At 35.6% G+C, this 20,984-nt stretch overlaps 3 protein-coding genes across 3 annotated transcripts; 1 reads left to right on the forward strand and 2 right to left on the reverse strand.

Annotated features, from left to right (window-relative positions):
- The first annotated feature begins 950 nt into the window (after positions 1 to 950).
- LOC116000442 lies at positions 951 to 5,357 on the forward strand. Its single transcript, XM_031240532.1, has 10 exons — positions 951 to 1,395; positions 2,275 to 2,372; positions 2,477 to 2,522; positions 2,908 to 2,990; positions 3,130 to 3,194; positions 3,596 to 3,657; positions 3,850 to 3,909; positions 4,375 to 4,407; positions 4,906 to 4,971; positions 5,069 to 5,357. Exons 1-10 carry the CDS (start codon positions 988 to 990, stop codon positions 5,111 to 5,113), a joined length of 966 nt encoding a protein of 321 aa, XP_031096392.1. The 5' UTR covers positions 951 to 987; the 3' UTR covers positions 5,114 to 5,357.
- A 1,616-nt stretch (positions 5,358 to 6,973) lies between these two features.
- LOC116000447 (ultraviolet-B receptor UVR8-like) lies at positions 6,974 to 13,849 on the reverse strand. Its single transcript, XM_031240537.1, has 12 exons — positions 13,563 to 13,849; positions 12,365 to 12,551; positions 11,303 to 11,449; positions 10,567 to 10,648; positions 9,981 to 10,136; positions 9,612 to 9,785; positions 9,285 to 9,356; positions 8,756 to 8,827; positions 8,535 to 8,653; positions 7,560 to 7,645; positions 7,386 to 7,441; positions 6,974 to 7,281 (listed from the first exon to the last, which is right to left on the reverse strand). The coding sequence occupies exons 1-12, from the start codon at positions 13,843 to 13,845 to the stop codon at positions 7,219 to 7,221; spliced, it is 1,497 nt and encodes a 498-aa protein (XP_031096397.1). The 5' UTR covers positions 13,846 to 13,849; the 3' UTR covers positions 6,974 to 7,218.
- Positions 13,850 to 14,666: 817 nt separating this feature from the next.
- On the reverse strand, positions 14,667 to 16,996 carry LOC116000502 (amino acid permease 4). Its single transcript, XM_031240591.1, has 6 exons — positions 16,758 to 16,996; positions 16,430 to 16,663; positions 16,240 to 16,333; positions 15,935 to 16,149; positions 15,705 to 15,844; positions 14,667 to 15,611 (listed from the first exon to the last, which is right to left on the reverse strand). The coding sequence occupies exons 1-6, from the start codon at positions 16,879 to 16,881 to the stop codon at positions 14,955 to 14,957; spliced, it is 1,464 nt and encodes a 487-aa protein (XP_031096451.1). The 5' UTR covers positions 16,882 to 16,996; the 3' UTR covers positions 14,667 to 14,954.
- Between the last annotated feature and the right edge of the window lie 3,988 nt (positions 16,997 to 20,984).

Consider the following 20,984-nt stretch of genomic DNA (forward strand, 5'->3'; position numbering starts at 1 on the left):
TAATTATCCATGCCATGCAGGACCGGATTTCAGGGTGTGCATGATGTGCAACAGCACAGGGCCTCAAATTTTTAGGGTGCACTAGTCCAGCCCTGGGCCAATAGTGAGTATATGTATTTGTAATTATATTGGCTCAAAATTAGGTTTTCATTACTGATTTAAATTCTACTATTTATTATTCAAAACAAATTCTACTCCGTAATATTTACGCGGATCACTTTTCTTCCATTCGCAGTTTATTTATACTTTGATAGAGCCTAACTTATTTACCAGCACATGACCAAAAAAAAAAAAAAAACCAGCACTGCTACCCTGCGTCTCTTGCTTAAACTCTATAAATAGTGTATTCCACTAAATTAAGAAAGATATAACTATTGTTAAAACATTGTACAATTTCCAACATAAACAAAAGCCTACCGATCTCATTTGTAAACTTTAAGTTAGAGCATTTTAACATAATCAATAACATCTTTATTTTACTCATTCACTTCTATGCATACAATCGTAACACTTGATAGCATATAACCCATAACTATTAATGCTATCAACCCTTAACATAATATGCATAATGACTTTCCATTCATATATATAACGAAGCATAAATAATTTAGAAAATTATATAAATTAATGACAAATTAAAGTATATGAGATATATTTAACTTATTAGTTATTAATGAATAATTAAAATTAACACACCTATCTAAATGTTGAGTATCAAATTGGTAAATTTTACAATTAAAAATCAAAAGTAGAAATATGTCATAGTTGAAGAACAAAAATGGAATGTGTGGGCTGGTTAGTTTAATTCCCATAAAAAAGTGAGGACGAAAGTAAAAATAAATTAAAATGATGAGGGTAAAGTAAAAATAAAGAAATCAATAGGGACACGTATGCAATTTACAGTAAATCGACCGCAAAATTGGGATTCGGATAACCGTAAAATAGGCCGCGAAGCAAATATCTGCGCAAAGAGCTCTAAAACCGTCAATGGCGTCCTGCATCTCTACTTCGTCTACTTCTTCAAATCTCTCTGTAGTTCTTCAAAGCTCATCTTACAGTGCTCGATTCAAACCTTCGTTTCCGGTTTCAGTACCAGTTTTCAGCTCTTCTAATCACAGAGCGTTGAGGTTGTGTTGCTACGCGGCGGCGAAGCAACAGACCGGGCCGGTGAAGAAGCGAACAAATTCCAAAACAAAGAAAAATAAGAGGTCCAGTAGTAGTACTGCTCTGGAAGCCGAGGTGATTGACGAAGATGTTGAGCTCGAATTTTACGAAAGAGGGGCTGCATCTTCCGAACGTTACCACCCGCTCCCGCTGCCGAAACCTCCCGCCGGTTTTGTGCTGGACGAGCAAGGCCGTGTTCTCATGGTTTCGAACAAACGTATTGTTACAATTGTGAGTATCTTGTGCTCGTAGTTTATTGTTGCTAAATCTGTTGCTCTGTAATTCATTTTTCATAACGGTGGTGCTCAGTAGAGAATATTTATTGGATTATTGAGGTTTTAGGCTAAAGAGTCCAATGCTTGATGAAGATTTTGGATTGAATATCTTTTATCTCGTTTAATACAACAGTCCATCTGTAACTTGGACCTGATTATGGATTATTAATACTCATAATAATAGCTATAATTATAAGCTTTGCCAATGGGAACCGAAGTTGAGCAATATGTAGTTGTCTTAGGTGTTTTTCAATAGCACTGTCTGGTCTATTCAAAAATAATTCTCCTTACAAGACAGTAACCATGGTAGAATATGGTGGCTCTGGACAATGGACATTGCTTTGCATATTCTGAATACTTCTTGGGCTGGTGAGTTGGCCTGCTAGTCTGCTACTAGGAATGTTAAGGATGGTGATATGAATTACAAATGTATACTGGTTGTAAGTTGTAACCAGTGTTGAATGGTTGCCAGTTGTGAAATGTTTACCGTGTTAGATGTCTCATACACAGATGACATGACTTTTATACAGTGTGAAATGACACATTGGCACCCAATGAAATGATGAAAGGGAAAATGGAAGAGGGGTAACCAATGCATACTCCAAGATTGGCATGCCTTCACAATCATGCATACACTTCTTTGGTGCATAGCCCTACTGATTTGAATTGGAAATCTGAAATCTCAATGTTTATCAATTTATAATCATGCCATTTTCAAATATCAACTGTTCATTCCACTTCATACAGTTTCTTATATTCTCCCTCCAGAACTTTTTATTCCTGAATTGTCTAGTTATTTTATTCAGTTTAATGATTCTATAGAGTTGGGTGACAGGTGGATTCCTCCAATAATTTACCCCTAGAGTGTATCATCAGGAGGGTATTCAGAAGTACACAAGGGGTTGAATGCCTGCTACTCTGCCCTCTTGATATGTAAGTAGCTTACCATATGGTACCAAACTTTGCATTCACTGAGAATGTTTAACTTGATTTCTTCCATGAAGAATTACATCTAACAAATAAAATTATACCTGCAGGCCTATTCTGGTCTTGAAGAGCGCAAATTTTGAAGGGTGGTCAGCTGTATGTTATAACTTTAATTTTAGTCATTCAATCCTCAATGCTTGTTTGGCCTGGTGTAATTTGGAGTCATATCTACTGAAAAGAAGTAGCAGTTGGGCCAAACAATTGAAGTATTTAATAAACAAAAATGCTTTATTGCTTTAAGGCTAGATAAGAGGAAAGAGTCTATGTTGGAAAGCTCAAACTTGAGGCTTTTCATGAAAACCTTGTATCAAGAAGCCATCAACTAGGCTAAACAAACACTAATCTATTGTATTGGTGCTTGTGAAGAAAACCATACCAAAAGAAAAAAAGGCAAACACAAGTGCACGCTTTATGTTTTCATTTGCAATAATGAAGGGATGACTCAACTTACATCCAATTTATATGCACATCTGTGTGATAGGTCAGTGATGACGAAGTTGAAACTATCCTCCCTACGGCAGCCTATGCTCTTGCTAAGATACACATGCATCTGGTACATAGTGGGTATGAGCTATATGTATTACATTTTGCTGAGACTAATTGCCTCCCCTTCTTTGCTTTGTCTTTTGGAGTTATCAGTTCTAATGTCTTGTTTTTTTAATATCTTTAACTCTTTTTAAAAATATATATATTATTGAACTAGGTTTTGCTATACTGCACGAGGAGGATTTTGCTATACGGAGGGTGACATATTTGATCTTTGCACAGGTAGTATTTTTATTGAACTAATGACTCTGTTACAATGCAATATCTGTTCATAACTACTTTCTTAACCTACTGAAGCACAAAGAGCCAATACCGCCTCCACTGAGGCTTGAACCCACAATCTCCCATATGGGAGTGCAAATTGGTGCCACTAGACCACAAGGTCTTGGCAAAGTAAAATTTAGTTAAAGTCCCCAATTTCTGGATATTATTCACTCACTATTTTAGTTGTGATTTATGAATGAAGAAATCCATGAAGCATTATGGTCCCTGATTATAGAAATTAAAGATAGTTATTGGATATTTGCATGTAGGAGAGAGAACAATATAATGTAGGATAGTTCTTGGCAAAGTATTCGGCTTATTGGAACGATAAGATAAAATGTTTTTTGGCACCTCTGCAGATGATGGTGGCAGCATGGAGGGTGTGCCAACTGAGGGCGTAGAGATCACATGCTTCCATCTAGTATGTTCTGTTATCTCTTGTGAGAGTAAGCTGCTCTAGTTTGGTAGAGTGGTCCTGCCTTATAGATCATGAGGTTACTTGAGGGCGTAGAGATCACATGCTTCCATCTAGTTTGGATTAAAGCTTACTTGAGTTTGTATTGGTTGTGCGTTTATTTCTTTTTGCATTTTAATCTTGATTTCCTGTGTGTAGGATGGTTCGCACTATATGATTTACACACCTTCAGACCCACTTCTTTTTGTTGCTGTGAAGGTATGATATCATATCACAGTTATATGTGCCTAGTACCCTATTAATCTATAAAACCTTCTCTGATCATCAGAAAAGTTAGTTAATGTGAGATGTTGAATGCCAATTGAGTATACTGATGGAAATGTACCATTAAATTTATATGGTCAACAAGTTGAATGTTGAACTTTGGATGCTATGCTAGAGTCCATTAAAAGAATCCTTTATTGAAGCACAAAACTTTTCTGACCAAATCCTATACAGCTTTGTCGATGTGCATGAGTTTGAGAAAATGCCATCAGAACAAGATAGAATGCACAGATATAACAGTCTTCAAAACTCTGCTTATCATTTGTCTAGCTCTGCTTTGAAAACTAATGTGGACTCTATAACATGCATAACTGGCTTCTCTAGAGAATGCAATGTTACTTTTGCCAAGTTGGATGAGGACATAACAAGTTTTGTTTTGTCTGGAATTTGTTACTACAGGACAAGGATGGTGTATTTCAAATTGCTGAAGATGTAAGTATAGCATGTTTTAACATGGATTATTGTTTGCTTATGTTGCATGCCATGATTATCTCATTAGTTTATTGAAATTTGATTGCACATTTTATTTGAGCAAAGACAGCTCCCAGTGAGGGGTTTGATCACATTAACTGTTCATCACTTCATCTAACTGTACCCCTCCTACCCCCTTTCATAAAAAGCATTCAAAAAAAAAAAAAAAAAAGCAACATAAGAATGGATAAGCTGAATGATGAGCTTTCAGCAGAATTTGACCATTTCTCAGATTTCTTCTTCTTTTGGCATAATATATCCATCACCTTTCTCATCCAAATACAAATGCATTGCTTATTCATCCTTATGTTTCACTTTGTTTACTAGTGGACAGCTTGTGCTTGGTGTTCTTCCCTAATAAGGATGTTTTTAGTCGTAATCATATACATATTCTCCATATTATTGTCTTGTTTCCTCCAAATATCCAAATTATATTACACATACAATTTATTAAAACAGGAACTATTGGAAGACCCTGCAATTGTAAGTGCCATTGACGAGGAGACAGAATTCAATGCTTTAGTGGTATGCTTCTTTCAAATTTGGAGTATCACACAAGAATTCATTCCTCAAATATTTCAAATTTGATTGTTCTCATTTCTTAGTCCCTTTTCTGTTGTAGGAAGAGGAGGCTGCTCTTTTTGAGTCACTATTGGGCGAAAGGTAGCCCTGGATGATCCCCTTTTGAAATGCATTGTTTCCTTCTGTTTTGTGTTCTACGGTAATCAAATTCATATATAGTGTAGCTCAATTTGAATTTATTGTTTCTTCACTATTGTATAAGTGTATTTATTGCTGGACAATCTCCGCATTTACATCACTGGTGAATGATGATTCCTGATGGAAGATAAAGACTTGGTGCTAAGTATAAGTAGCTAATGGACGGTTTGAGTAGCTTCTAAGTGGTTGAATAATCGGTAAGTTTTTTGTCAAATTATCTTTTAAATTATATTTATAATGTAGTTTTTAAATATATAACTCTTTTATACTAGTATTAAACTAAATTATGTTATAAAAATTTGAATTGTATATAATTTCAGTCTAACTTTGTTAATTGAATAATACACATAAAATCGGATGCAAGTAGTATATTTTATTTGAGAGTGTAAATTTGTCTTGATTGTTTCAAAGTTTGATCAATTTTATGTAATTTGGTTTTTTTTTACTCGTTAGTTTTTCATTTCTTCAGTCTTTTTATTATTATTATTATTATTATTATTATTATTATTATTATTATTATTATTAAATTAGAGTAAAATGGATTAGTAATTGTGTTATTTATTTTTTCTCTTTAATTTTTTATTTCTCTAAAAAAGAGAAAAATTCCCTTAGTATATGTACTTTAATTTTTCAAATTAAATAAATATATACATAGAGTATAAGGAGTGCAAAAACATTTGGTTCACTTAGAGCCTCCGTAATTTTGTTGTTTATGAGGAGTTTTTGTAAGTTAGTTTAAAAGTCAGAGTGGCTGGTGGCCACATGATTCATCCCAGCGGGCGCGTGTGGAACACTTGCCTAGGGCACGAAGTGTGCCCGAACGTGCACTTTAGTGCTTATTTTTTTTAATCAGCTTTGCCATATCCCGCAAAAACTTTGATTTTGCAAGAAACAAATTTCTCCTCATTTTGACTTCCACATCAGTTTTCTTCTACAACAAGTTTATTCACTGACAAAAATCAAAGAAAAGGTCGCTAGTGTTGATGCTCTTAGGTTTGTTTAAAATTTTAAAAAATGGCTTTTAGAAATTATTTTTTGATTTTTTTTTTTTGTTTACATTTGGTTCATTTAGCCATTTAGGTCCATCAATACCACGTTCACCACTACTAGTTTACTAAAACCAACTCCACCACTACCAGACTATCACTATCAGTCAACCACTACCAGTCGAGCACTATCACCTCCACCACTACCAGTTGAGCATTACCACCTCCATCACTACCAGTCGAGTATTACCACCACTTCCACCACTACCAGTCGAGCACTACCACCTCCACCATTACCAATCGAGTATTACCACTTCCACCACTACCACCTCCACGACTACCAAACCACCACTACCAATCGAGCATTACTACCTCCATCACTACCAGTCGAGCACTACCACCTCCACCAATACCAGTCGAGTACTACCACCTCCACCATTGCCAGTCAACCATTACCAGACCACGACTACCAATCGATCACTACCAGCTCCTCCACTACCACCTCCAACACTACCAAACCATCACTACCAATTAACCATTACCAAACCACCTCTACCACTATTATCTCCACCTACCACACTACCACCACCACTGTCACTCTATCACCATCATCAATTATTATTATTATTATATAACAAATAATATATTCATTTTAAGAAAATAAACCAAATAAAAAATATAAATGTTTAACTTTCAACTAAATAAAAAATAATAATTTTTGACTTTCAACTAAACAATAAAAAAGTAAAATATTTTTTAAAAATAAATTATTTTTAAAAAATTATTTTCTAAGTTTTCAAAGATTCTTATCGGCCTATAGCTATAGTTAAGTCCAGAGATATCGAGAAAAACCCGAATATGTAATAGTTTCTATACAGAGAATATGGGTAAAAGAAAAAAGGCAAATATTCTTTATTTTGCCTACATGCAAAAGAAATTTCAAACACCGAGTAGATGGAGAGGATAGTACAACTGCAACCAATCATAAATATATGGCATGATTGTTACAAGGAAGGTCATATTCCAGACTCAATGTTAGCTTCGTGCAACTGTGCAAGGATATATTTCACACTCGCATCCTCTTCACATCGTTTTCTGGGACATTCACATCATTTCCGTTGTCTGTCACCTGCGCAGATACGATATGAATATCTAACACATTTGCCACATGCAACCCAATCCAACCAACAAAAGGGGAAACAAAAAGAATAGCGTTGGGGCAGAGAAACATACATTCTCATCTGGAACAACTGCGTATCTCTGTGTTGGCGAAACCCAATTTTTTTCAGCTGAAAATAAGGTTGGGTTGGAAAACAGTCAGAAAACAGCAACAACCTGACTTTTTACTTAGTTTTTAGACCACAAATGACAAATAGTATCCGGAGCAAGGCAGTCTGGTTACAGAACCTGTAGATGGGTTGGACTTTGGAGCTTCAATCTGTAGGTTTCTTGATCCATCCATGCTCAATGATTCTATGATCTTTGGGGCATTCCTTCATTTTTTAAAACAATGTCAAAAAGTCAGATTTCAGGAGCAGAAAGTTCAATAGACATCATAGTTGGATGGTTTAAAAGTGAACTTATTTGGACAACAGCACCCCTAACAAAACTTTAAGACAAAAAAGAAAAAGTTCAGTTCCATCATGATGCTATCTCACCTGCAAGCTTAATTCAGGATCTCATCCTGTAAATATCTTCAAAGTTTCATTTCCATCATGATGCAGGTAACAGATATACAAAGAAAGTTGCTACGGGTTCTTCTATTTTTTATTCTCCCCCTCTTATTTTTCATCTCTCACTCCCTCTCTCTCCTTTATTAACTTTTACACTAGTTACAAATAACATGTATACACTATTTTTTTTAAGAAGAAGAAGAAGAAAAGCCTAATAAACAAAAAACAATGGTGAAATTATATAATCAACATAAATGTAAAATTATATGACATAACTATTATGAGAAAAAAATATAAAAGATAATATAAGTAATTAATACATTATAAATGAATAAATAATGTAAAAAAACTTGGAAAGAATTTGTAAGTGTACAAGAAAATAAGCACAATGTACAAGTTATTATATTTGATAGTGTTATGTCATGGTTTTAACAACTCAAGAGGGAAAAGAAAAAAGAAAGGGAGGGGGGGGGGGGTGGGTGTAAAATTAGAAACAAATTCGTGAGTTTACCAAAGATAAAGCACAATATACAAGTTAATATTGCATCTTGTTCTACCAACACACTTTTTATTCCGGTTAGACCTTTACCCTCATTGAGTTTATTATATATTTATTTATTTATTATATTATATATAAGATAAGAAATTGGTGTAAGTGCTGTTTATAACTAGCAATTGCAAAAGCATCCTATCAATTTGTTTCTGTTACCTGTCAGCAGATTCTCCATGGCCTAACTGTCCATTTGTGCCTCTACCCCAAGAATACACATTTTGCCTTTCAGTAACAGCTAGTGTATGCCTCCAACCACATGAGACTGCAACTACTTTCTGGAATGTATTAAAGCAGAATATCAGCACAACAAAAACTGAACTAGGACTAAAACTGCAATTTCAAAAAGAATTTGGAAATGAAAAATTACAAGGCCATGCCTGATCATGTGGAAATTTGACTTGTATGGGTGAACAGTGATCAACATTGTCACCAACACCAACTTGTCCAAACTGTACTCATTAAAAGGAAAATTGAAAATCAAAATGAATGTCTAATACAATGGAAACTTACATTAAAAGGATTTTTTTTAAAGCAAACCCTCTAATGATGACATAAATAAATAAAAATTGGATACTGATGACACTCCTAATGATGACACGGTTTTGCAAGCTTTCACGAAATGTTTATACTACCAAAGGCAATAATATCAAGGGGTTGAAAAAAAATAACTACAGTTAACCTAAATTCGAAGATACTTAAGAAATTATCTTTTATGAACTAGAAAATAAAAAAGAATCCTTTCAAAAAAAAAAGAAAAAGAAAATAATAAAGAAAGGAAGACATCCAGACATCCAATTATTGATAAAAATAAGCTTCAAGTGTGAAACAAGATGAAGCAAATAACATAAGGATAAATGGAAGAAATCATTCAAAAAAAAAAAAAAAAAAAAAATTAAAGATTTGCACCTTATTCCATCCCCAACCATAAAGCTTGCCATCAGTTGTAAGTGCCATGGTGTGTCTCCATCCACCTGAAATCTGTTTTTTTTTTTTTTAAAAAGGAAAGTACAAGAAAAATTACAATATGTCCATTTACATAAGTTGGTTATAAATGCATTTCAAATATCAATGCATAAGTTGGATAGTATGTGTATTGTTGAGATGAAAACAGTTCTCTGGATTCATGGAGTTAATAAAAAAAAATCATTAAGTATGTGCATTCAAGCAACATTATATTAGGATAAAGAATGTTGGCACAAGCTCAAAAAAACCACATATTAAAGGAAGAAGCACCTGAGAAATAAAATCGCCATGCAAGGTTTCAAGCTTACAGGGAACAAGGTGGTCTTCAAAATCCCCGTGTCCAAGTTGACCATATTTGCTCCAGCCATAAGTATATAAAGAACCAGAGGAAGAAACAGATATTGTATGTCGCCATCCACATGCTACCATTACCATCTTTTCTCCCTGCAAATTTAAACTATCATAAAGAAGCCAAAGAAGGGACTATGAGCACATAGCAAGTACAGGCCAACAGAGACCAATCTAGGAGCATTAAGCCATTAATAGGAGTACTTACATGCTAGTACCAAGCATAGAATAAAATCAAGTTTTCTCCAATCAAACACACACAGGTGAGCATAAATTCTACATCTTAATCACCTGTATAGCTGAAACTTTTTCAGGAACTAAGCGATCATTTCGGTCACCTAAACCCAGATTACCATATCGACCCCAGCCCCAACCATAAAGCTCGCCATCTTCTGTCACAGCAGCTGTATGTTCAGCACCGGCAGCAACCATTTTCACAGGAACTCCCTACAAGAAGGGCATTCCAGTAAGTGAATTGCAACATCATTGAGCAATCACTTTTCTGTGCCAAATGGAGCAGAAGAGAAGTTTACACAAGTTTTGCAGTTGATGATTAAAACCAAAATTCTTTGTCAATGAGATAGATATGTACATTCATTTCTATGCTAGGTTATGGGAAGGACTGTTTAGATTTAAGGGATTTGCATCTTGCTTCAACAAACACACAGTCACAAGAAACATGAGCATAAAGATGAGAAGCGTAGACAGATATGTTATTGCAAAGGGATGCATAAATTGTACTCTGTATAATGTTAATAGGCCATAAACCTATAAGGAATATAAAAAAGGAAATGAAGAACACAATAGTAAGTGTTGCTCTCTTACTGTACGAAGTATCTGGACTTTTTTAAAATCAAAATGCAAAATCTGGGAATACCTGAAATGTTTCAATTTTCTGAGGTACAAGTGAATCCTCTATAGTGCCAAGACCCAGTTGACCATTTTGATTCCGCCCCCAACTTCAATTGGATAGAACAAGTAATTGAAAGGAAAGGAAAGGAGTCATATTCTTACTGCTTCACTAAACACATAAAATAAATCAAAAGTAAAATTGCACAGAAATTTAGTTTGGACGAAGTTCGCAACAAGTATTGAACTTAGAACATCAAAATTAACAAGCATACAAGAGAACAGGGAAATAGAAAGAGAGGACATTCAACTAAAAACAAATGAAACATCACACATATCATCAATAACCAGTTGCATCTTAGGAATTGCTTGGATTCCTTTTACTATCATTCTACATAAAAATGAACATCCTTTGAGGTTTCTATCTGATGACAATTCAGTGGAAACACTAAGGTGTCTTTCAAAGCTGACTTACTGATTACATAAATAACAAATTAATTTCCCAAACCTAGAGCGAAAATTTGCATAATTATGCATCCATAACTTTACTTTTAATACTATTTCTCTTCAGTATGCATTTTGGGGAGTACATGCATGCAAAGAGCTTCATCCCTTTGGAGAACTCTCATAGGATTGGAGGAATACATTATGGTTGATATCTTAAGTAATTGGCTAAAAAATTTCAACAATTCTAAGAAACCAAAAGAAGACTATAACTTGGCATGTTTACACTGAGATTATCAGAAGTAGGAAATGCAGCAAACCTTTGTACTTCTCCTTCCATGGTAACAGCTAAACAATGGCTGTCCCCACAAGCAATTTGCTTTATCTGTACCCCATGCAATGCCTTGATTGGTTGAGGAATAAACAAGTCGCTAGAGTTTCCATGGCCCAACCTTCCAAAGTCACCCCTGCAAAAATTTCAAACTAAGCAAACATTGTACATTACTCAAATTCAGGCCTATTCCTATGAGGGAAAGGAACAAACTGGTTTTGAACTATGTACCAAACTAAAACAGTTAGGTGTCTGTCATCATTTCAACAGATTATTACCAGGCTTGTCAATTTCACTTACTAAACTAACTGCCTGCAGAATAATGAAGGAATATAGGCAATCTAACCAGGAAATATATATATATATATATATAGGGGAATAATGATTATTTTATTTGTGAAAACAGTCAATATGAATATAAATGTGGCCACAATGACCAAATGTAAAATGCTTCTGTCACAGATCTTTAAAGTAGCAATGTACTCCATACTGTAATTTCATTTTTGCATTCACAACTTAAGCTCTGGTCGAAAATTACTTCATTGAAATTGATGCCGCCACAGATCCTTTAACAGCGCAGTTATAGAAGATAGGCTTACCTAGTACGCTAGGATATTAGCCTAGAAAATATTTTCATTCCACAAAATTTTTTGTACCCCTACCATACTTAAGGCAGAAGTCTAATTCGAACCATGTAAAAATATCAAGAGACCTTCATTTCTTATTTCTAATCGATTATAACTTTAAAAACATAAATAAGTACACATACTGGTTTGTAAATTAAGTGACAATACAACAAAGGAATTTCTCTTTGTCCTGAGGAAACAAAATTTGATTTGGGTCATTATCAGCTGTATACATTAATTGCATCGATCAATCAATGTAACTTTATTAGACTCATCTATATCAATATAAATCAGAAAACCTAGATACAGTGTAAAAAAGACTTGCATACAACATGAAAGTGGTCCATGTAGAATTATCAGATTATGGTTTTGACACAAGAACCCTATATAATAATAATAATAATAATAATAATAAGGTAGCATACCATCCCCAACTGTACACCTGCATGAGTGACTCCGAGTAAGCTGTTGTATGATCAGCACCACAAATAACAGATACTACTTCCTGGCCATCTAATGCTCTCACTTGAGTAGGTAAAAACCTATCATCAGCATCCCCATGGCCAAGCTGCCCATCCTCTCCTCTCCCCCATGCGAAAACAACATTTCCAGCTATAAAACATCCAAAATCATTTCATGTTATCAAGGCTAACATTCACCTTATGAAGTAATGAAACATTAATGGGCTTCAAGGATTAAAATGCATACCGAATATTAGTATATGGGGATTGATCTAGCTTTGAGTCACTAAACTTTGAAATATTGTTATCCATAACATATTATGATATGCATAATGCTAATAAATATTTCATGTACCTCATTATTTACAGTAGTAATAAATAAAAATGAAAATAGAAGTATTTTATTAAGATAAAGTTTATTTTGAATAACAGAATTGGGAAATAGCAACTGGAAATAATTTATTTATTAAGATAAACTATGTTCTAAGTCATCTAGTGAGTGGATGTGATCTAGTTGAAATACTAAGGGTAATCTAGTCATTTACGAATGAAAACTGATAAGAGTTGTGTTACTCGTGTCTGACTCTTCGTTTTCAGAAAATGGCGCGGATCACTCTGATGCTGCAGGCCTGCCGAGAGGAAAATGGCGTGAATTACTATTTTATCCCTAATAAATAAGTTTGATAACGTGGAGCATTACGATCCATGCAACCTCAGGACCTAACCTCTCTGATCGTCGAAATTAACGGAACGCAACAGCCATATATTACTGACTTGCGCGAACGCGTTCACACTTAGGCTGGAAACCTAACCTTCAATCTATGATCTATGCAGAACAGCGATATAATATTAATGACTTGCGAGAACGCGTTCACACTAAGGCTGCAAACATAACCTTCAATCTATCATCTATGCAGAACAGCGATATATTACTGACTTGCGCGAACGCGTTCACACTTAGGCTGCAAACCTAACCTTCAATCTATCATCTATGCACATAGTTCTCATCATGCAATTTTGAAATCAACAAGTAATCGAACATTTACGTAACTCAAATTTGTAAACAGATTTACTGAAAGTAGATATTATTACGTATTGGAACTCGTAGAACAAATAGTTCGTGCGCAACGGATGAAGGGGAAATTGGAGGCAGGAAGCTTACCGAGGAGAGCAACGGAGTGGCTGGCTCCGGCGGAGATGAGAAGCACTCTACGAATCGCCGCCGGCGTACTGCTCGCTGCTTCACTAATGTAATTGCTACTTCTTTCACCCGCCATTTCTCTGTATCTCAAGGCGGTTAAGGAAAGCCAAAGTGTGGAATATATTTGGAGGGAGGGACAGATAGAGAGAGTAATGAATGAAGGGTGTTTACGCGGGAGAAAGGAGGAAAGAGACTTATGCGCATAGATGATAGATAGGGGTTGGGCATTTGGGCGCGCTGGCATTTATGACGATAGAGACTCCTTGTGGAATGCATGTGCACACTGCCATACTGTTCCTCCCTATTCTATAGAGACTTAAATTCTGCTTTTATTGCCAAGCAAGTGAAGATTATGATTTTTTTTTTAATGATTCTTAAAAATTTGTTTTTAATTATTAATTTGCATAAACATATACGGAGTAACATATATGAATTGAACATAGACTTATTGACGAAAATCAATTTAAGTAGATAAAATACTAGGAATATAAAATTTGATTCAAGTGTGAGAAAATGCACAAAAGGAGAACACATCTTTCCTTCCCTTAGGAATGTTGTACAATGGTAGATTATTCAATACAAAATTATTGCTAATCATCATTATATAAAATAATTATCTACAAATTTCTTATTAAATATGAAGATGTATCAATTAGTTTAAAATGTTGATCTTTTGAATTTGACAAATCTTCAAGAATGTTGACTAATGTTACAAATAATTTAAATTTCGAAATGACAAATTACTCTCGTGGTCGATCTCCTAGTAAAACCAAACTTGTATACTTCATCAAAAATTAGACAAATGACTTGATACCTATCACTTGACTAAGGGCAACATAGTCCAGCCTCTAAGGTCTCATCCAACCAAAATGATCTTGTATTTTGATTAATTGAATCATCAAATTGATGGATAACTAATCAAAATAGGTCTATTCATAAAAATAAATAAATATTCCATTTAATACTATAAGAATATTTGAGAAAGTTTAGGAATATGTCAAATCAAAGTATTAAAGAATTAGGAAAAGGGACAGTGAGATTTCATGTATGTACGACAATGGGAGGTGTCATAATCGAACGATGAACAATGAATAATTAAGTGTAACAAACAGCACATTAATGCAAGCTAAGGGACGTTTAAGCTGTTAATTGAATTTAGTTTGGGCAACAAAGAAGAATGAACAGCTATGAGCAGAGCTATTAGGTATATACATGAGACTTTTTATTAAATGGACCGCTCAAACTTCATAAATTGACACTTTAACCCCATGCTTTAATTTTGTTATTCGAATTACATGAACATGATCCTTGTTCATGCATGGCGCATTGGCGCGCAATCATCACTACTATACTTTAGTAGCTAGTCTTGAATGGTTTGTAAACCTTAAGATCAAGAACCACGCCGGCGAAGGAACCGGCGGCCGCCGCGACCGACACGGCCAAGCAAGCGCCGCTCAGCATTTGGAGGCAAATCCACCGGGTGCTCCACTTGGGTATTTTCTTCTGTGAAATGTACATCCACACCGGAAAATACACGGTCAACGGCCAGAACCCGAATGCCCCGAGAATCCCGACGACGTCGTTGAAGAAAGGCAGCAACATGGATATGACGGTGGTTAAGAGCACGAACGCCGTGCGCCACAACAACCGGAAAGTATTCAGTTTAAACGGGTACCCAAACCCGGGGATTTTAAGGTTGATTTCCTTGGTGACGATTTCGCTGTCGGGCCATTTCGCCACGACCCATTTCTCGATGAATGCAAACAGCGGCTGGCAGTACACTTGGTAGGCTCCGACAAGGTGGATGACGATGGCGGCGTTGGCGATATCCAGGAGCCAAAACGGGTTGTAGAACCCGAACCCGGTTAAGAGATTCCCGGGCGCAAGATCCCCGAATGCTGCGTAACCCATGCACCCGCATAGCATGTAGAAAGTTGTAGTGACTATAGTGCTGAACAGGCTAGCTTTCCTCATCGTCTTTGATTCTGACGGCGGAGATTTCACCGTGTCCTGTATATACGTACGCCATAAACATGAATCCTAGGATCATAGTTTTTTTTAATACTCTCATAAAATTACTTATAACTAAATATTAATAAAAACCTGAATTTCAATAAGAATGATGGAATATGAGTAGGCAAAAGCAATGTCTCCAAGAGCTTGAAGGCTCCTCCATACTTTTTGGGTTTGAGTAACAGTTCCAATGCTAATGCCAGTGAGGCTGCCTTTGAAAGCCCCGTTAGCTGGTGATCAGTGCATAACTCATTAAACCATAATTACCGTTAAGTTAATTAATCAAATTAAATTCATTAAGTAATAAGCTTGTAACGGACCAACAACTTGTGCAATTCCAAGCCCCAATCCAATTCCAGAGTAGGTAAAGGACATAACAGCAGCAACGATTGAGAGCCACCATATTTGATCGAAATCCGGGATTTGAGATAGAATAATTTCCATTATACCAAAAGCAATCATGTATGGATTGCTCGACACGTGGCACGGGTTCTTTCCTCCACTCTCATGGAAGCAATTCGATCTTTTGATCGCCCTATTAACTCAATCCACAAATTTATTAGAATAGTTTGAAATATAAGCCGTTTAAATGTTACAAATAAGCTCAAAAGGTAAATAAGCATACATCATGCTTATGGATGCTGCAATGGTGTAGCCAATGGCGATTCCAAAAAGGTTGAAATATTGAATCAGCCCACATATTTTGACTTGATATCCTCCTGAAAAAAATGAAATTTATACCCATTGAAATGTCATGTCCATAGACCATAGTATTTGAAGTGAAGAAGTACGACTAAATTAAAAGTTGGGCATACCAAGATTAGATCTAACGGCATCCATGTAAGTGTAATTTCTTTTGCCAAACAGTGGATCTCCGGCACGGTAACAATCGGCGAGGAGGGTAGAAGTGTAATAAACCACAAACGAGAACAATAACATCACAGATGGGCCGGCAACCCAGCCCAACTGCCCAATAGCCCAAGCTAGTGAAAGCACTCCGGATCCAATCACGGCCGTTATTATGTGGGCGCTCGCCGTCCAAACAGTCCCTTAATAAAACAAGAAATTTTAGAACTTCATATATAGTACCATGCACTGCACGCAGGTTGTTTAGAACAGGAAAGAAGCTAGAATTGAAGATACCAGTCCGCTGGGGTCGACCGTCGTCGTCAAGCCCTTTGAAGCCATAGAGCGGTGGCGCATCAATGGAAACGCCGTGGTGGTCGCGGTGGTTCTTGGTGGCAGCGCCACTCTCACCCATCTGCATTATATTATTTTGCTTCCTCCTATCCCTCAACGGAGGAAATGAAGAAAAAGAAAATTATTTTTATGTACAAAAGAGGGAATAATAGTAATGAAGATAGGAAGATGAGATGGGTGATTGCTGCACTCTCTTTCGGTATGGGTCTTAAGCTATTTATAGGCAACGAAAAAGGGCGATTCCAACATTATATTCGTATTTTAAGTGCTCATTTCATTTTCATTTCATTTAAAATTTAAATATTTAGTCCACATATATTTTCTTTTTTTATATATAATGATCGAGTTGAATGAAAGGTATAATATATTAAAGGTTTTTAAATGCTTTTGTATTGGAGTCCGACGTGTATTTTCTCCGCTCCATCCATGTTGGAACAGAATCAGTGCTCTACTTTCCCACACTTTAATTTGTCAATATATTTTTATCCAAATAAATTGGCAAGTTGATTAAATAAATTTATATTATATTAATGGTAGAGCATGATGATAAACATATACTGTAACCTAATTAGTGAATGATGGGTTATTGACTCAACTTGTACTGAAATTTTTAGAGGTAAAAGGTGTGTTGTTCTCATTCTTTGAGACTACGAAATAGATCTGTGACTGAATATAAGCGACAAAAGAGTCACCTCCACCATCACTATTGTAGACATCACACGAAGGTTCGACAAGTGATCAACTTAAGTCACTAGTAGCATGCATATATATATGCTGCCATGACGAATATCAAGCATGTGTTCTCACCTTACAGTATAAATATAGAGCTTTTCCAGCTTGATATGATTTTCGATCTTCTAGCCTTTAATACACTTCTCGACCATTATAGAGGCTCATAAACTTACTTTACATTATACTTGAACTTATACTAAGAACTTTGCTATATTCACTGTCACACTTCTTACCTTTGATACATTATTGTATCTTATTGATACATGTATTCTACTCAAAATTTTCCATAGCTAATAACAATATCACTAATAAAAGCTTAAAACTCATCAACAACATTTAATTATGTGTAGAGCAAATTGCCATTTTGGTTCACTGACTATAGGGGTATTTTTAATTGCAGTCCACGACTTTCAAAACTGTTAATTGCATACCATGACTATTCAATTTTTATCAATTTTGGTCACTCCGGCCAAATTACCGGCCAAATTCGCCGGAAAATCCTAAACCCTAAAATAATGAGGGGTATTTTAGTAATTTCACATGCATGCTCTTCATCTCCGGCGTTCTTGCACTTTTCCGGTGGCAGCTCTGGTTCCTCTCCGGCAGAACAATGGCGACCTTGACGCTCCTCCAACGACGAACAACTGTGGCCTCCTCTCCGGCAATCAACATCCTTCCTCATCTCTGTTTTTCCCGGCGGCGACTGTGAGCAGCGATGGAGCGAAGAACCAGCAATGCTGTCGGTCGATTCTTCCCTTCCTCGTCTGGCGTGAGCAGCGAGCTTCCGGCGGCGGCGCAATGCAGCAAAACCATGGCAGTGGCGGGCTGGATTTCTTCTTCGGCCTTCTTCTCCTTCTAGCAACGATGGGAAAATGGTGCGCGAGACGGTGAGCACGTGGGCGACAAACGCCGCACATCCGGACGGAATCCGGTAGAGGAGCTCCACCGTGGCCAGCCCTCGTTTGGCGTCGCACTTTTCCAGGAGGCAAGAAGCAGCAGATGGTCCGCCGGAGAAGAAGAGATTCGCCGGAGAAGAAGAAACAGACATGAAATGACTAAAATACCCTCATTATTTTAGGGTTTAGAATTTTTCGACGACATTTGGCCGATAATTTGGTCGGAGTGACCAAAATTGATAAAATTGAATAGTCATGGTATGCAATTAACAGTTTTGAAAGTCGTGGACTGCAATTAAAAATATCCCTATAGTCAGTGGACCAAAATGACAATTTGCTCTTATGTGTAGATCAAACTTATAACTATCACATAGGAGCCTCATTATATTTAAAGAGTTTATAAATAGATAATATGTTATACATGCATGTATAATTATATACGATTTTGAAAGTGCTTATAGAATAGTGTATTAATTAATACGGATATCGATCGAGGGCGGGTTGAGGAGTAATAATGATTTGAAGGTGGTTGAAGAATAATAAGCATTGAAAGTGCATGGATGGATGAAATTAAAAGGCGTTGGCGTATGTAGTGTAACCCATAATCGCACTTCGACATGAGGAATAAAACTAGCTTACCGGCCAGACAACTTTTCAAACTTTAACAATATATTTTGGTGATTTCGTGGCTTTGTGGTAGATCTAGATGCTAATAATTCATGGCACCTTAGATTCCATTTAGATCCTAACCATCAAATTGTATTTATTGGGAAAAGCATTATTATGGCGCATTATGCTTTTTTTTTATTAATTTAAAAAATCATTATATTATTATTGACTATTGAGTACACTCAAGCTACAAAGTATTTGGCAACATCAATATTATCAAATGACAAGGTATTTGGCTACCCATTAATTAATACGAGATGAGAAACTAATTGCATGGAGCGAAATGTTCTTTGATTCTTGTATTTATTAGTTCAATGGGATTTGCTTTGTTCAAATAATACAAAGTATGAGTTATTTATACATATGGAAGGGGTGGTTCGAGCCTCAGTGAAGGCGACAATCGATATTGACTCTTTGTATTTCAGTAAGTTGAGAAAGTAGTTAATGAACAAATACTACATTATAACAGGGTCAATAGTACTAAAAAAAAAAAAAAAACTACATACTCATGAAACCCCATACTCATGCAAATTTCATGTTATATAGCCAACTACCTCCGCATGTTTAGGATGCAAATTTTATGATATATAGCCAACCACCTCCGCATGTTTAGGATGCATGTAGTGTCTGATAACGACTTTGGTGGACTAAGTACTACTAAAAACTAACCTCACAAAATGGTTGATTTCATCTCAAGTTAACCTCATCAAACGATTTACTTTATCCTAGTTAACCTCATTCCTTATTAGGCTTGCAAATTTGTGATGAGATTATATATATATATATATTGTATAGAAGGATCAAATTAATAGCTTCTAGGTTGTTAATACTCTATAAATGATAAATGAGTAATTGATTTGAATGATATTATGTCAACTTATTTAAATTTGGACAGGGTAAGAAACTGGCACGTGCAACACACTTAAGGCGAAGTAGAGAATTTTTTGCCGGACAGTAAATTCCACAAAAAAAATCATCACTTATAATCATTTTTTCTTTCCTTTCTCTATTCTCCTCTCTCTTCTCCATATGTGCAAAAAATCTACAAAAACTCCACAAGCCGTAGATATGGATGTTGTTATGATGGAACAAGATATGAATTCTGAAATTTGCCAGTTGGGCCACATTTGAAAAGTCTATGGTTGCCAATCTTTTGCCCCACTTATTTGGGCCTAGCTACTATACTAACTTGTCATTTAGTTTTCTGGTCAAACAAATATAGTTATTTAAACTATGGGTTTGTGCTTATGGTCATATCTTGTTGGTGGCACAGTGAGGCCGGGATTCTTATTATTCCTCAGATTACAAGACAAATTTCAGGGGAGGGGCGGGGGGACACTCTATTTGTCACTCTCTTCATGTGAAGAACACTTAATTATGATGTCATTCAAATGGATATATATATGAACAACAGTTGATGGAGAATCAAGCGCTTGAAAATTTCAAGTATATTGTGTCGAGGATAAATTTATAAAGCAATCGACAATATTATTATGTTCTCTATAGATGTGTCATAATTCAGGAATTCATTGACACTCCATTACTTGCTTCCAAACTTTCATATTATTCAACAAAGAGCCTTAAAGGTTTATCCCCTTGTTAGGCACTTAATAACTAACTTGGAATCATATACCTGGAAGATGTCAATACCCTTATCCCAAGCAAACTACAAACCCTTGAGCAATCCAAATATCTACTTCTTCTACGCTATATGTCCTAATATTATTGTACGAAAAACCTACAAGTTAAGTTCATAAGATCTCTGATTATTTATAAAATTACTTATTTTTAAATTTATAATAACCTACCCTCTATATATATATATATATATATATATATATATATATATATATATATATATATATATATATAT

The sequence above is a fragment of the Ipomoea triloba genome, chromosome 12 (assembly GCF_003576645.1).
Source record: "Ipomoea triloba cultivar NCNSP0323 chromosome 12, ASM357664v1".
Lineage (NCBI taxonomy): Eukaryota > Viridiplantae > Streptophyta > Magnoliopsida > Solanales > Convolvulaceae > Ipomoea > Ipomoea triloba.

What these genes read in the sequence shown, in the direction of transcription:
- LOC116000447 (XM_031240537.1), bottom strand. Translation starts at nt 13,845, where the DNA reads ATGCCAGCGCGCCCAAATGCCCAACCCCTATCTATCATCTATGCGCAT. An exon ending in CCACTCCGTTGCTCTCCTCG is followed by an intron (nt 12,552 to 13,562) that starts GTAAGCTTCCTG and finishes GATGTTTTATAG; the next exon opens with CTGGAAATGTTGTTTTCGCA. An exon ending in CAGGTGTACAGTTGGGGATG is followed by an intron (nt 11,450 to 12,364) that starts GTATGCTACCTT and finishes AAATTTTTGCAG; the next exon opens with GGGTGACTTTGGAAGGTTGG.
- LOC116000502 (XM_031240591.1), bottom strand. Translation starts at nt 16,881, where the DNA reads ATGCAGATGGGTGAGAGTGGCGCTGCCACCAAGAACCACCGCGACCAC. An exon ending in GCAGCATCCATAAGCATGAT is followed by an intron (nt 16,150 to 16,239) that starts GTATGCTTATTT and finishes TTGAGTTAATAG; the next exon opens with GGCGATCAAAAGATCGAATT. An exon ending in TCATTCTTATTGAAATTCAG is followed by an intron (nt 15,612 to 15,704) that starts GTTTTTATTAAT and finishes ACGTATATACAG; the next exon opens with GACACGGTGAAATCTCCGCC.
- LOC116000442 (XM_031240532.1), top strand. Translation starts at nt 988, where the DNA reads ATGGCGTCCTGCATCTCTACTTCGTCTACTTCTTCAAATCTCTCTGTA. An exon ending in ATGCATCTGGTACATAGTGG is followed by an intron (nt 2,991 to 3,129) that starts GTATGAGCTATA and finishes TTATTGAACTAG; the next exon opens with GTTTTGCTATACTGCACGAG. An exon ending in CATATTTGATCTTTGCACAG is followed by an intron (nt 3,195 to 3,595) that starts GTAGTATTTTTA and finishes GCACCTCTGCAG; the next exon opens with ATGATGGTGGCAGCATGGAG.